At 46.7% G+C, this 13,030-nt stretch overlaps 1 protein-coding gene across 1 annotated transcript in view; it reads left to right on the forward strand.

Annotated features, from left to right (window-relative positions):
- Window positions 1–13,030, forward strand: part of TIAM1 (TIAM Rac1 associated GEF 1) — a 198,924-nt gene that overhangs the window by 64,748 nt on the left and 121,146 nt on the right. The window contains exons 4-5 of the mRNA XM_053564925.1: window positions 422–1,395; window positions 12,671–13,030. The exon at window positions 12,671–13,030 is cut by the window's right edge and continues 82 nt beyond it. Coding sequence (XP_053420900.1) covers window positions 433–1,395; window positions 12,671–13,030 — 1,323 coding nt within the window. The 5' untranslated portion in view covers window positions 422–432. The remainder of the gene's footprint in view (window positions 1–421; window positions 1,396–12,670) is intronic.

A 13,030-nucleotide genomic window follows, 5' to 3' on the forward strand; every position in this document is an offset into this window, starting at 1 on the left:
ACTTCTTTGGTGAACACCTTGGTTTGTGCTTTGAGTTTTCACTTTATGGGTAGGAATAGACCTTTCTGTATATAATTGTAGCATTTAAGGAGGAAGACAGGTTGGCAGAGTGGTTAGCTGTACAAAAGCTACAGTCTCTGGTGCACCCAGTGGACGTCTCCCCTCTGGGCCAAGTTGAGTCTGACTCTTTAAAGGTTGTAATTATGCAGTTATTCCCATGTTGGGGCAGTCTGAACAGGTGATGTCAGTGCTCACCTGCTCCAGGTAGAGTCTCAGTGCCTGCCAGGCGCACACAGGAGTCTGCTACCACTCACCCAACTCCGTGAGCAAAGTGTTCTGCCCTCCCTGTAGGCCGAAGTCTAAGATGTTTATTCCTACACTAATAGTGACTCTGTTATCCCCCTCTCCCCCTTTGCTGCAGACCATAAAACCATGGGAAACGCAGAAAGTCAAAATGTAGAGCATGAGTTTTATAGAGAAAAGCATGCCAGCCTGGGGCGCAAGCACACCTCCCGCTCTCTGCGCCTGTCTCACAAGACGCGGCGGACCCGGCACGCCTCCTCGGGGAAGGTGATCCACAGGAACTCAGAAGTGAGCACGCGATCCAGCAGCACCCCCAGCATCCCCCAGTCCCTGGCCGAAAATGGCCTGGAGCCCTTCTCCCAGGAAGGCACCCTGGAGGACTTCGGTGGCCCCATCTGGGTGGACCGAGTGGATATGGGCTTGAGACCCGTGTCTTACACCGACTCTTCCGTCACTCCCAGCGTAGACAGCAGCATCGTCCTCACAGCAGCCTCTGTGCAGAGCATGCCAGACTCGGAGGAGAGCAGGCTTTACGGGGATGACGCTACATATTTGGCTGAGGGAGGCAGGAGGCAGCATCTCTATACATCCAACGGGCCCACTTTCATGGAGACAGCCAGCTTTAAGAAAAAACGCTCCAAATCTGCAGACATCTGGCGGGAGGACAGCCTGGAATTCTCACTCTCTGATCTGAGCCAAGAACATTTAACAAGCAACGAAGAAATCTTGGGTTCCGCGGAAGAGAAGGACTGTGAGGAGGCTCGGGGGATGGAGACACAGGCAAGTCCACGGCAGCTCAGCACCTGTCAGCGGGCCAATTCCCTGGGTGACTTGTACGCTCAGAAAAACTCTGGGGTGACGGCAAACGGGGGGCCGAGGAGCAAATTTGCAGGCTATTGTCGGAATTTGGTGTCTGACATTCCCGATCTTGCAAACCATAAGATGCCACCGGCTGCTGCCGAAGAGAATCCTCCGTACAGTAATTACAACACACTTCCCTGTAGGAAATCTCACTGTCTTTCTGAAGGTGCCACCAACCCACAAATTAGCCATAGCAACAGCATGCAAGGCAGAAGAGCAAAAACAACTCAGGTAAAGTGACTGAAATGTGTTTCACTATTTCGGAAACAGTGCATGACTCTAAGTGCATGAGTTTGCTCTTAGATTTCCCATCTTTTAATCGGGTTCTGCCCCCCCTTGCCCTGTGCCTGCTGCAGCTGATGCTGCTTCCCTAAGTATCCCTCCCTTGCGCTTCGCCCCTCTTATAGTGCTGTGGGGAAGGGGTGGGGAATCAGGGCAGTGTGTGCAGTGGGATGATGTGGTAGGAGTGGGAACGAAGCTGGTAAGTTCAGACAGGGAAGCTGTCTTCACCAACTCAGTTCCTAAGCAGCACCCCACTTATTCATGCTTCCTTTATAACTTGGTGGACAGACACGCATGGTGGGTTGTGGAGTCCTGGAACTTACTTCTTCGCAGCAGCAGGTGGGAGGAGGCTGGTCAGCAGCTCCTTTGAGGAGGAGGCATTTTAAATCCAGGGCGGGCTCGGGTCGCTTGTGAGCTTCTCTTGGCGGTTGGCAGGCTTCTCTGCCTTACCAGGAGCCATTTCAATTTCCTGTTCCTTGCAGTGCCGGCCAGCACTGTCTCTGGAGGGAGGTGTAGCGGAAGGAATTACATGGGTGGCTTCCAGTTCCTACTTTGCAGCCAACTAGTTGTTTGAACTTGGGCAAACCCTGACATGTAGCTGTTCCTCTGAAGAACGGGTGCTCAATGTGCCAGCCTCGGTGTCCAGGTGTCCAGCGCATGGGAGAGTGGGTGTGAAAACATTTTTTAAAGACTTGAAAAGTGTCTTGCTAATTAAAGGAAGATCTGGGACCTTAGCTGGCAATGATTACTAGGATTAGGATGATGAAGTGTTGAGCAACAGAGCTGGGTGTTCAGCAGGGGTGGGAGGATCTCTGGAGTTTAGGAGTTCAAGTTCAACCTGGGCAACATAGCAAGATCCCTATTTCTTAAAAAGAAAAAAACAAATAAACAACAACAACAACAAAAACATAACAGTCCAGCAATCCTGCATGCCTTGGTCCTTCTCTGGTGTTACTGTTCCCTGTGGCAGAATTCAGGGAGTCTTGGCTTACTCTGAGGATGGGGAGGAAGTGGTTTGTAGATGGTGCTTCAGGTTAAAATCCAGATTGGCCACCTTGCCTGGAAAAGTGTGGCCACCAAGTGTCACTGCAGTCAGCACTCACATCTGCCTAGCAGGAGATGGTGCTGCGTCCTCTGACTTTTCTCCAGTGCAAGTCAAATTGCCTTTTGAGGTTAAGTTCTGTCGGAAAAGGGGTATAACTATAATGGGCATGTGGTGGAGGACCTGGGAAGGGCTGAGGAAAAGAAAACTGGCATTAGACTGTGTTCCTGCCCAATAATTCTGTTGATGGTATCCTCATCCAGCATCTTGCCTCTCTATCTTTTTACCTAGGGAGGACTTTGGCATGTTATTAATTTTCTTTTAGCTTTAACTTGTTCATCTGTCAAGTAGGGATAATAAGACTTTTTGAGGAATGGATTAACATATGAACCATAGTGCCTGCTTCTTAGGAAGCAGCCAGGACAGGAGAATGTGTTAGTGTTATAATTTCTTTCATTGTTAGTGGTGTGATATGGGTTGAAGTTTAGTGTTTGTATCAAAATCTTGTGTCCTAGAAATGAATTGACCTGCGAAGGTGGGCATGAAGCTTGCATCTACGGGTGCTACCTAATTTTTAACCCATCTCTTCTGAATTGAGATGAGAATGACAGAAATGACTGAGTACCCTCCCTGCAGTCCCCCTGCTGGCCCTGTGAGGGCTGCTCTTGCACTTTGAATTTGACAGGTCATGGAAATGAGTATCCTATCAAAGGGTCACTGGAAAAGGACTGAAGGGCTGTCTTGAAGACACTGTCACATTGGCATTGCAGGACTGATTCAAAGAGATGGTCTGTTCCTTCAGAGTCTGGAGAGGGTGCATTGACATAGACCATTAAAATAAAACATTACCTTTGACTTTACTTTTACCTGGCACAGTGCTGAGTTAGTACATACGTATGATGACAGCTCTGATGGCCATTCTAGAAAAAAGAGTTTGAAAATTGCTTTGAAGGATGGGCTGATTGCTGGTGTCAGTGAATAGCTTCCTAAGGGGAGTACCGCAAAGGTGACCATAGTGATATTCAGCACTGGGGTATGCAGCACTTTTTCTAGGATGAATCCTCAAACTTAATTGTCCAATCTCATATTCTATGTAAGATCCAAGAGGGGTGTCCAGCTGTATTCTGGCTATGTCCATGGTTCTAACACTGGGGACTTCTAGAGCTGTGTTTCTGCATTCCCTATTCCCAAGCACCTAGCTGGCTAATGTGAGTGTGAGCCCTTGAGTTGTGGCTACTCCAGAAGTGAGGCAAAGCAAAGCACTTCCCCCCTTGAGATCCGGTACCACTGAAAGCTCTCATGTGCAATTGTTATATGAAATTTTCATTCTTTGGCTTGTTGCCATCCAAAATGGTTAATATATGGGAGTGAGATCATCTACATTTGGTGTCTCATAAAGTCACTGCCTAGGCAGCTTAATGTAATGCAGCGTGCAGTGGACTCGGAATCCTAAGAGGTACATTTGCATCCTGGCTCGTCTGCTTTCCCATCGGGTGACCTTGGGCCAGTCAACTCCATCTTATGTGCCACAGGATCCTTCACTGTCCAGTCTGAGTGACACGGGCCTCCAGCAGGGCCCTCAGGAGAACCAAGTGGGACCCCATGCATGAAAGCCTTTTGTGGAGCCTCTGAAGTGAACGGAAGTATTATTTTTGTATTGACTTTATATGTTGAGTGAGGATCTTTAATGACTTGAAACAAACCCCAGAATTATGCACAACACTATCCACCCGCCCACATTTCCTAGTCTAAGTATGGCATGTTCATCCAACGCAATTTCTTGAGAGCCCACTATGTTCCAAATAGTGTATTTTAAGAGGCAGTGGGCGTGAAAGCTTCCTTGAAAAGAATGCTTTTTTTTTCCTTTATTTTTTTTTTTTTTAAATAAAACTTTTTTGACCCAAGGGACCCAAGGGAGCTTGAATCATCCATATTAAAGTCTCCTCAGCTGCCCTGGTGATGTAGTTGAATCTGTGATGGTCCTGTCAGCAGTTTACTCCCTAGAAAAAAGTTTTTGGCAGACATTTGGCCCCAGAGCATGGCCTTGAAGCCTGGAAGAAAATACGTTTTATTTGAAATAATATGAACAACTTTATTTGATTTGCAAATCATCACAAAAGGGCTTTTGGCCATTCTTCCTGTTTTTGTATTTGTTTAGTATTTGGCTGAATTACTGAAACATGAAGTCATTGAAGTTCAAATTTAGGTTTTGAAAAGTGACACATATTATGTGTTCCAAAGTCTGTCTCACAATTTTTGGTTTAATTCGTATATTTGAGCAGGTGTGTTGTATGTGTGTGTGTTTGTGTGTGTGTACACATGAGTCTGGAGTCTCATGCTACTTCTAGCAGAATTTACTTGTACTGATTTCTGTAAAAGGTTGTCCCTTGGATTGAATTGATGGCTAGTTGGTTTTTTGGCTTGAACTTTACTCTCTCTGTATTTCTTTGGCGACGGGCAAAGGAGGAGGTATCATCTTCAAGCAAAGAAGAGGTCATTGGTTTCTTTGAGCTTTTAAGTGGGAGCCTCTCGGTTATTTAACTTCCAGGGATCTCAGTGCCTCTTAAATGAGGCTGATGGGGGGATTCTGAGGGAATAAATGGGCCCACACGTAACAGAAGCTCAGGACCTAGTGGTTCTTGGTTGTGATGGCAAAGTTTGCCTTATTTTTCTAGGGTTCAGCTCTCCTACGTCTCGGAGACTTTCAGTGGGTGAGTTGGAGACAGAGAATGCTGTTGTGTGATGGAGTCTTGTAGCCAGGTTCTGTGTTTCTAAGGGAAGCTTTGGCTTGGAGCCACTGTGCATGCTTGTGGGGGAGCTTCATTCATTCCTTGGGAGAGGAAAGAACGTGGCACGGCTGCACTGAGCGTGTCTCAAGGCACCACAGCCACAGGAGGGAGAACAGCCAGGAGGCCCTGGGCAGAGCCCCTGCCTGGGCAGTTAGGTTTGCGGGGTTCGCTGATGGGTTTCAGATACCTCAGCATTACTAGCTATTAAAGAGATTAAAACCCAGGTCCCTGATTCACTATCGGGGTGCTTTCTGCAGAAGCCCCCCACCCTACCCCATGCTTGATCAGGTTTCAGCTTGTGTCCCCACATTTTAAAATCAAACCCCTTGACTTTGGCACAAAAGCAAAAAAGGTCTTGCCTGAAAAGAAAATTATTTCTGCTTACTCCTATTGCCTAAAACCATGGTTATGAGCTTGACAGTCAGAAAATGACCCCCAGCAGAGCCATTCCTTATGCTTTCTTTCCTTGATAAGCACGTAATTGGAGGGGTCTTGAGTTCTTAGAAAAATTATGTTGATTTTTAATAATTTGTTTTACAACTTAGCTTAAGTGGCTCAGTAATAAGTTTGGCTCCTGAGCTGAAAGTTGACTCAACAGCCAAGTGATTACTGACCTTTGGTCTCAGGCTCCTTTGAGAATGGGATGAAAAATCTGTCCCTTTTCCTTAAACACATGGACCACCCTTCTGCAGAGGTGCAACCATAGTGCACTCCAGACTCAAACTCCTAGACTCAAACGCTTCTCTGGCCTCAGCCTCTGAGTAGCTGGGACTACACGTGTGTCACTTGCCCATTGTCCCTGGCAGTTCAGGCTTTTGAAAATCATGTTCATAGTTTACTGTGTGAGTAGAAAAAGTCTATACCCTTTGTCTCAAATTGTGTCACTCACATCTGTATAATCCTTGGTTTCATAGCATAATAGAGGATTAGGAAGGGGAGTTGGGACTTGAGAGTTGTCTGAGGAGGGAGGTGCAACTCTGCAGAATGGGGCCATGAAGCCGGCCTGTAGTGAGGCTCCAACAGGGTCTCCAAGGTCCCAGGGAGAACTTAGGAAACATCTGATGGGCCTGTCCCTTTGTCATTTGGTCCTAGTTGGCTCTAGATTACCTGTTGACAGTGTAACTAGCTTGGCTTTCTGTTATGTCCTCTACTTTAAAAAAAGTTAAAGGAAAAAAAATGAACTGCGGTCACATCTGCATAAGACATGATTTTGATACAACTGGACTGCTTGAATCTTGCAAATTTAAACTTTACAGCTTGGACTAAATTGTCACCTCAACTTTAGTGTAATGTGAGCCAAACTTAGAAATGACTAAATCTTTTAGTCCAACCGAAATGTGTTCCATGAGAAGCTGTTCTCCTTGTTCGGAGATGGTGGTGGAAAAAGAGCAGTAGTTAGTTCGTCTAGCAATTATTTTTGAAGTGCCCAGACCATGCCAGGCTCTGTGACTGGCTCTTAGGATATGTCAGCAGGAAAAGATCCCTGAGTGCCGGGCTCGGTGGCTCACACCTGTAATCCTAGCCTTCTGGGAGGCCGAGGTGGGTGGATTGAAGCTTGAGATTAGGAGTTTGAGCAAGGGCGAGACCCCATCTCTGAAAAAAACAAAACAAAACAAAAAACAGCCAGATGCTGTGGCGGGACCCTGTAGTCCCAGCTACTGGGGAGGCTGAGGCAAGAGGATCACTTTAGACCAAGAATTTGAGGTTGCTGTAAGCTATGATGCCACGGCACTCTACCAAGGGCAACAAAGTGAGACTGTCTAAAAAAAAAAAAATAGCAAAAACAGACAATATCCCTGAGCTTATGAAGTTCGCTGGGGTGAAGCGGGTGTGTGGCAGAAAATAGTTTGTATAGTAAGTGACACGCGGTGGAAGAGAGATGGAGCAGGGTGAGGAAGGGAGGTGGGCAGAGGTGGGGGACAATTCCAGATAGGCTTGCCAGGTGGGCCTTCTGGAGAGGGCAGAATTTGGGCAGGGACTTGAAATAGAAGGGGAATTGGCTATTGAGTCTTAAGGTGGGAAGGGGCCTAGTACATTTGAAAAAGGGCAAGGAGCCCAGTGTGGCAAGAGTAGAGTTGGGGCTGGGGAATGGGATGTGCTGCAGAGAAGTTGGCATGGTGACTGGAGGAGGAAGGAGAGGGCTTCTACAGAAAAGGAGGTACTTGAGTGTTCTGGAAGCAGCAAAGGTTGGGCGTGTGCCCTGGATTGAGCGCTTCGATTGCACTGGCGGGTGGGTATATCCAAAATGTCAAGTGCTGGAGCTGGACATTGGTAGAAGGTCTTAAACGGCTGTGTGGGGACGCCTCCTCGATCCTGGGAGATACACTGGCAAGGGTGCGTGCAGTGGAAGGAAGATGGTTAGAAGAGAGAGCTTCCAGCCGAACCAGGGATATAGCACTAGGAAGGGAAGAAAAGGGCCTGGGTATGCGATATATTGTGGGAAGGGGAGGAGGGAAGACCACAGGGTGGAAGCACAAGTATGGAAAACCAGAGGAAAGGGAAGAAGATGATTCATTTAATGCACGTGTAAAGCACTCCCGATCAGGAGGTACCTGAGCAATACTTCAAGCATTTGCCAACTGAACTTTGCAGTCTTTTTTTAGTGACAGTAATAATTTTGGTTCCAGTGGTTGTAAATGAGAGAAATTGTGAGTCATTTTCATTGGGAATCATTACAGGACAAGGATTGGGTGCTGGAAACATAAAAAGGTATAGAGAGATCGCCTTGGGAAAGGAGGGAGATGGGGAAATAGAGCCGGTTTCCTATTTCTAGCAAATCAGGAATGGTAATTATTAGTAATAGTGCCCAATAGTTACTAATTTATAGAGTGGATAACATCACCATTTTCTTAGTTTATTGAGATGTTATGTGAATGTGAAAATAATTAATAAGCCTAATTAGGATTAGGCTCATACCAGCCTTGGTCAGCCTGCCCAGGTTCCTCAGAGGCAGCCTTTCTTCCATGTTGCTGTGAGAAACTACCCCGTTTCCCTGAAAATAAGACATTGTCCGAAAATAAGACCTACTTACAGGAAAGATAAGACGTCCCCTGAAAATAAGACCTAGCGCATCTTTGGGAGCACACCTTAAAATAAGACACTGTCTTATTTTCGGGGAAACAGGTAGTAACTGAGGTCTGGCAGTGCTGAGATGTAAGGCAGAGGATGGAAATGACAGCAATTACAGTTAACTTTTTTTTCTTTTAAGACAGAGTCTCACTCTCTTGCTCAGGCTAGAATGCCATGGTGCCAGGCTAGCTCACAGCACCCTCAAGATTGTAAGGTCTATAGTTAACATTTTTGAGCAGGTAGTATGTGCTGGACACAGTTTGAGATGCTTTTCTTGGTTTAACTCAATCTCACTTCCTATGAAGTGTCTTACAAAGTAGGTACCGTTGCTGTCCCCATTATACAGACGAGGGAACTGAGACACGGATTGGTTCAGAGTAATTTACCTAGAATTGATGTTTGCTGTGCTGAGATTACTAAAGGAGCGTATACTCAGAGTCAAAGGTGGTATTTATGTGTGTGTTGGGAGCATGTATATTTGGGGGATAAGAAGAAGATGATAAAACAGGAACATTTTAGAATTTAACAAGACAAATAGTTATCATTCGAGATTTTTGCAAATCAAAATTTCTTCACCCCACTGAAATTTAGTTAATTCTGCATTAGCTTTAGCTTCTCTGCACAGGTGTATTAAAGCTAAGCTAGATACAGCAGGGGAATTGAACTGATGACCAAGAAAAGGGTTGCTAGTTGCATTCAACTTAAGATTTTACTACAAGTGGCCCTTTTGATTCTACAGGCTTGCTGAATTCTCCCAGGGCCTTTGTACTTTCTGACTAATTACTTTTTCAAAATTAGGTTCACACATCATTAATGCAGAACACCTCCCATAGTGGTAGTATTTGAAGTCTTTTGTCAAAACAACTTGAACCTCACCACAATGTGTCATTAGTCCACATTCATGCTGGGTGACCCTCCAGTTTTCAAAACAGTGAAAAGGCTTTGAATTTGCCTCTTGCTTCCCCACTTTAGTACGGGAGCCCATGTAAGCATTTTTGCCCATGGCTGAAAAAACTCACGCTCAGCAGCTGTTGTATGTTTTGGGCTACAGCTGGCCACTTGTGCATACATTCATTTTGGGAAACTGCCAGAGGAATGGAAATGGGTAAGTTCCCTGGAAATCTGGCTTGGGAGGATTTGTCCTGGGAGAGCAGGATATAAGAGCCTTCCTGCCCTGTGACTGTTGTTCATCATCGGAACTCGCTTCAATGGAGTGTTTCTAACATGGAGAGTTTATTTTGAGTGTGTTCTGGAAATCTCTGGTGGATCATACACTATGTTTAGAATTACTTTTCTACCTAGCTAGAGTCTTACCATTTCTAGACGGTAGACTAGAAGATGGACGGTAAGTGAGTTTGCAACACAGTGAGAAAAAGAAAGAACAGCATGAGTCCTGCTTCTGGCTGGGCCATTGCTATTTCCAATGGTGAGAGAATGAGCTCCTGGATACTTAGGACACCCCAAGCTTCATGACTAAGTAAGGGCTGGGACTAGACAATCTACCTCTGTTTTCCAGTGGCTGGGTCACGTATCAGTGGGGACATTTGTACTACTGAGCCTGAATAACCACTTGAGAGAAGGTGGCGTCATCTGGGATCACTTGGATCACAGATGTAAGAGCATTCCCCAGTGATGACACCGAGTCTGTGCTCCCAGACTCTGTAGGCCTAGCTGGGGCAGCAGGTCTCTTACCTGGAGGAATCACTTTGCTCAGTTTAGTGGCTATTCCAGAGGTGAACATGCATGGTCTGCGCTGCTGCAGGGTTTGAAGTGTCAGTTGGCATGAGCAGATGTTCAGGTTTCACAAAGAGGTGAGTGTCTGTGGAGGCCTCAATGTGCAGTTTAAATAGAGGCTAACCTAGGGGCACTCTGTCAAGGGAAGGTTTGTGGGAATATAGCAAACCATTAGGAGACATGTTCTTAAGAGTTGGTCTGTCAGGTGGGTCGCTATCTCTCTTTTCTTCATCTTTTCCCCCTTTCTTCCATTTTTGGGTTTTAGCTCTTTGCCAGGCAAATCAAGGCAAATAGATTAATAGTCACTCAGCTTTTGCTTGGGGAAAGCTAGAAGAGCCATTGTTGGGGAAGAAGGGGAAAGGCATGGAGTTGAATTTGAGGCAGAATCTGGCCGTGTTGCCATGTACCATGGCCGAGTCCTGGGGCCACCATGTAATTGTGGAAAAGATTCTGGGAAGCGTGCGTTCCACCCCATTTTTGCCACCAGCCTGACATGACATTCTCAGCCCCAACACCCTCGTCTGTTCATTGAGGAGATGGCTTCTCAAGTTCCTTTTTGTTCTGGAGCTCTGGGTATCTCAAGATGTGTGGAATGATTCTCTCCTTCTTTGTCTGGAAGTATCTCTTAGGGATGAGGGATGTTACCTGTGTAGTTTCTCTTTCCCTGTCTTACAGATAAGCATCTCACCTCTTTGCGTTTAAGAGGAGTTGTAGCTGATTCCTCCATGTATACCTAACCTCCCGAGGGAGGGCTGAGACATATGAAAATGAATTCATATGAAAATGGATCCAAAAGTTTGGGCAATGCACATACTCCTTGTCTTCCATGACTCATGGTTATCTGTAATAATCAGTGATTGTCACATTTTCTTATTGTCTTATATTGACAGGGGAGCATAGAATAGATGTCCCTGCTAGGGAGAAATATAGGTTGATAATTGTGTTTTCCTGTTGGTGTAGAAGATTTTTGCCAACTAACTGGTCCTGGGTCCAGACATGGCTGTCCACAGGCAGGAGAGCAGACAGCAAAGTGGTGGGACCAGCAATTACAGGCGTCTGCCTCTGAGCCACATTCATGGTTTCTTTGTCCTCCTTTCATTCCTTCTGACTCCCAGGGATCTAAACCCCATTTGAAGTGGAGTTGATCGTTAGAAGCTCACCCGGCTGCCTTCTGCTGCCATTTCACTTTCTCCATTACTTTTTTCCATGTCTGGCTCACCTCTTTTAGTTACTCATGTAGTATTTATCCATGATGAAGGTGGACTTTGAACTATTCTAACTTAGAATTGACTAAGTGGGATTTGTGGAGATACGGGCGTAGCACCTGTCTGGGCCTGTGTAGGACAATATTAGGTTGTGGCATGGCTTATTCTTCCCCGTGGCCTTTTGCCAAAGATACGTGTCTGAAGCATTCATTTTTATGACAGTTCTGAATATCCAGTTACTTTTTATGTGTTCAAATCATAACGAGCTATTTGTGAGACTATGTGCTCAGACGCTGGTGAAACCACCACACCAGATACTGTAGTATTTTACCATCTCTTCTTCTATGGCAGGCTCATCCTCTCATTCCCTTCCTTTGGGAGCAGTCAGTCTCATTTCTTATAAGACTGTTGAGCTGCCCTGTCCAATATTGCTGTCATCATCCTCCCTTGATTACTACCATTATTTAATTATTGTTTATGGAAATGCCTGTAGCCCTTTAGAGCAATTAAGATTCTGATTTAAGAACAGACCTCTCTGTCCCGGATATGTTCAACTTGAGAGCAGAGGCCGCTTTGGAAGTTCCCAATGGTTTCAAGCTGGAAATTGATACCCCAGTATCTTGGCGGTTGCCCCAAGCTGTCACTTGGCCCAGGGGCAGTGAGTAGCCTGCCTCCGGCTCCTAGCATCCCCGCTTTGAAAGGGCAAGGTAATTGGAGAGCCTGCCTCGGAGCTGTGGGCCCTACTGACTTTTTTAGCACAATGCAGAGTGAGAGGCTGCTTGTTTTCAAGAAGCAAAGCTGATTAGAGGATGCGGACTCTTGCCTGCTCCCGGGACATGGAGCTTTGCTGGGTGAGTGGGGTGAGGCGGTGTGCTAAGTAGTCACTCTATTAGAAAAGAGACTGTTAACCTGACCTTTTATTTAAAAATAAATAAATAAATAAAAGAAGAGGAAGAAGGTGTGATCTGTAAAGACTTAGTTGTCCACTGTCACCCCCCTATCTCTGGAACAACCAATCTGCCTGCAGAATTTCCTGGAGTTCCAGGCAGGCTGGTGAGGGTGAGGGCGCTTAGCTCTCAGCATGGTGTTGGTAGAATCTCAGTATTAGATAAATGATACGCTCTTTGAAATGTTTTCTGTATATTTCTTGAACATTCTAAACCCTTTGCCCTCACGCAGGGCAGTTCAAGATTTCCTCTGTGGCTCTGCAGCTGGGTCTGTGCACGTCCAGGGCTTGAGAAGGACCTGGCCCAGGAAGGGTGGGCGGTGGCCGTGCCCGGGGGACCACCTACACCTGCAGAACCTCTGGCTAGACCGGTGGGAGCTCCTGGGCTTTTTGGCGTGATGCTTGTCATGATGCTTTTCCCTCCCTCTCTCCCCCGCAGGATGTTAACACGGGCGAAGGCAGTGAGTTTGCAGACAGCGGGATTGAAGGGGCCGCCACTGACACGGACCTCCTGTCCAGGCGGTCCAATGCCACCAACTCCAGCTACTCGCCCCCCACGGGCCGGGCCTTTGTGGGCAGCGACAGTGGCAGTAGCTCTACCGGGGATGCAGCTCGCCAGGGCGTGTACGAGAACTTCCGAAGGGAGCTGGAGATGAGCAACAGCGAGAGCCTGGAGGAGACGGGTTCTGCTCATAGCGACGAGCAGAGCAGCGGCACCCTGAGCTCCCCGGGCCAGTCGGACATCCTGCTGACCGCTGCGCAGGGCACGGTGCGCAAGGCCGGCGCCCTGGCGGTTAAG

The sequence above is a fragment of the Nycticebus coucang genome, chromosome 16 (genome assembly GCF_027406575.1).
Source record: "Nycticebus coucang isolate mNycCou1 chromosome 16, mNycCou1.pri, whole genome shotgun sequence".
Lineage (NCBI taxonomy): Eukaryota > Metazoa > Chordata > Mammalia > Primates > Lorisidae > Nycticebus > Nycticebus coucang.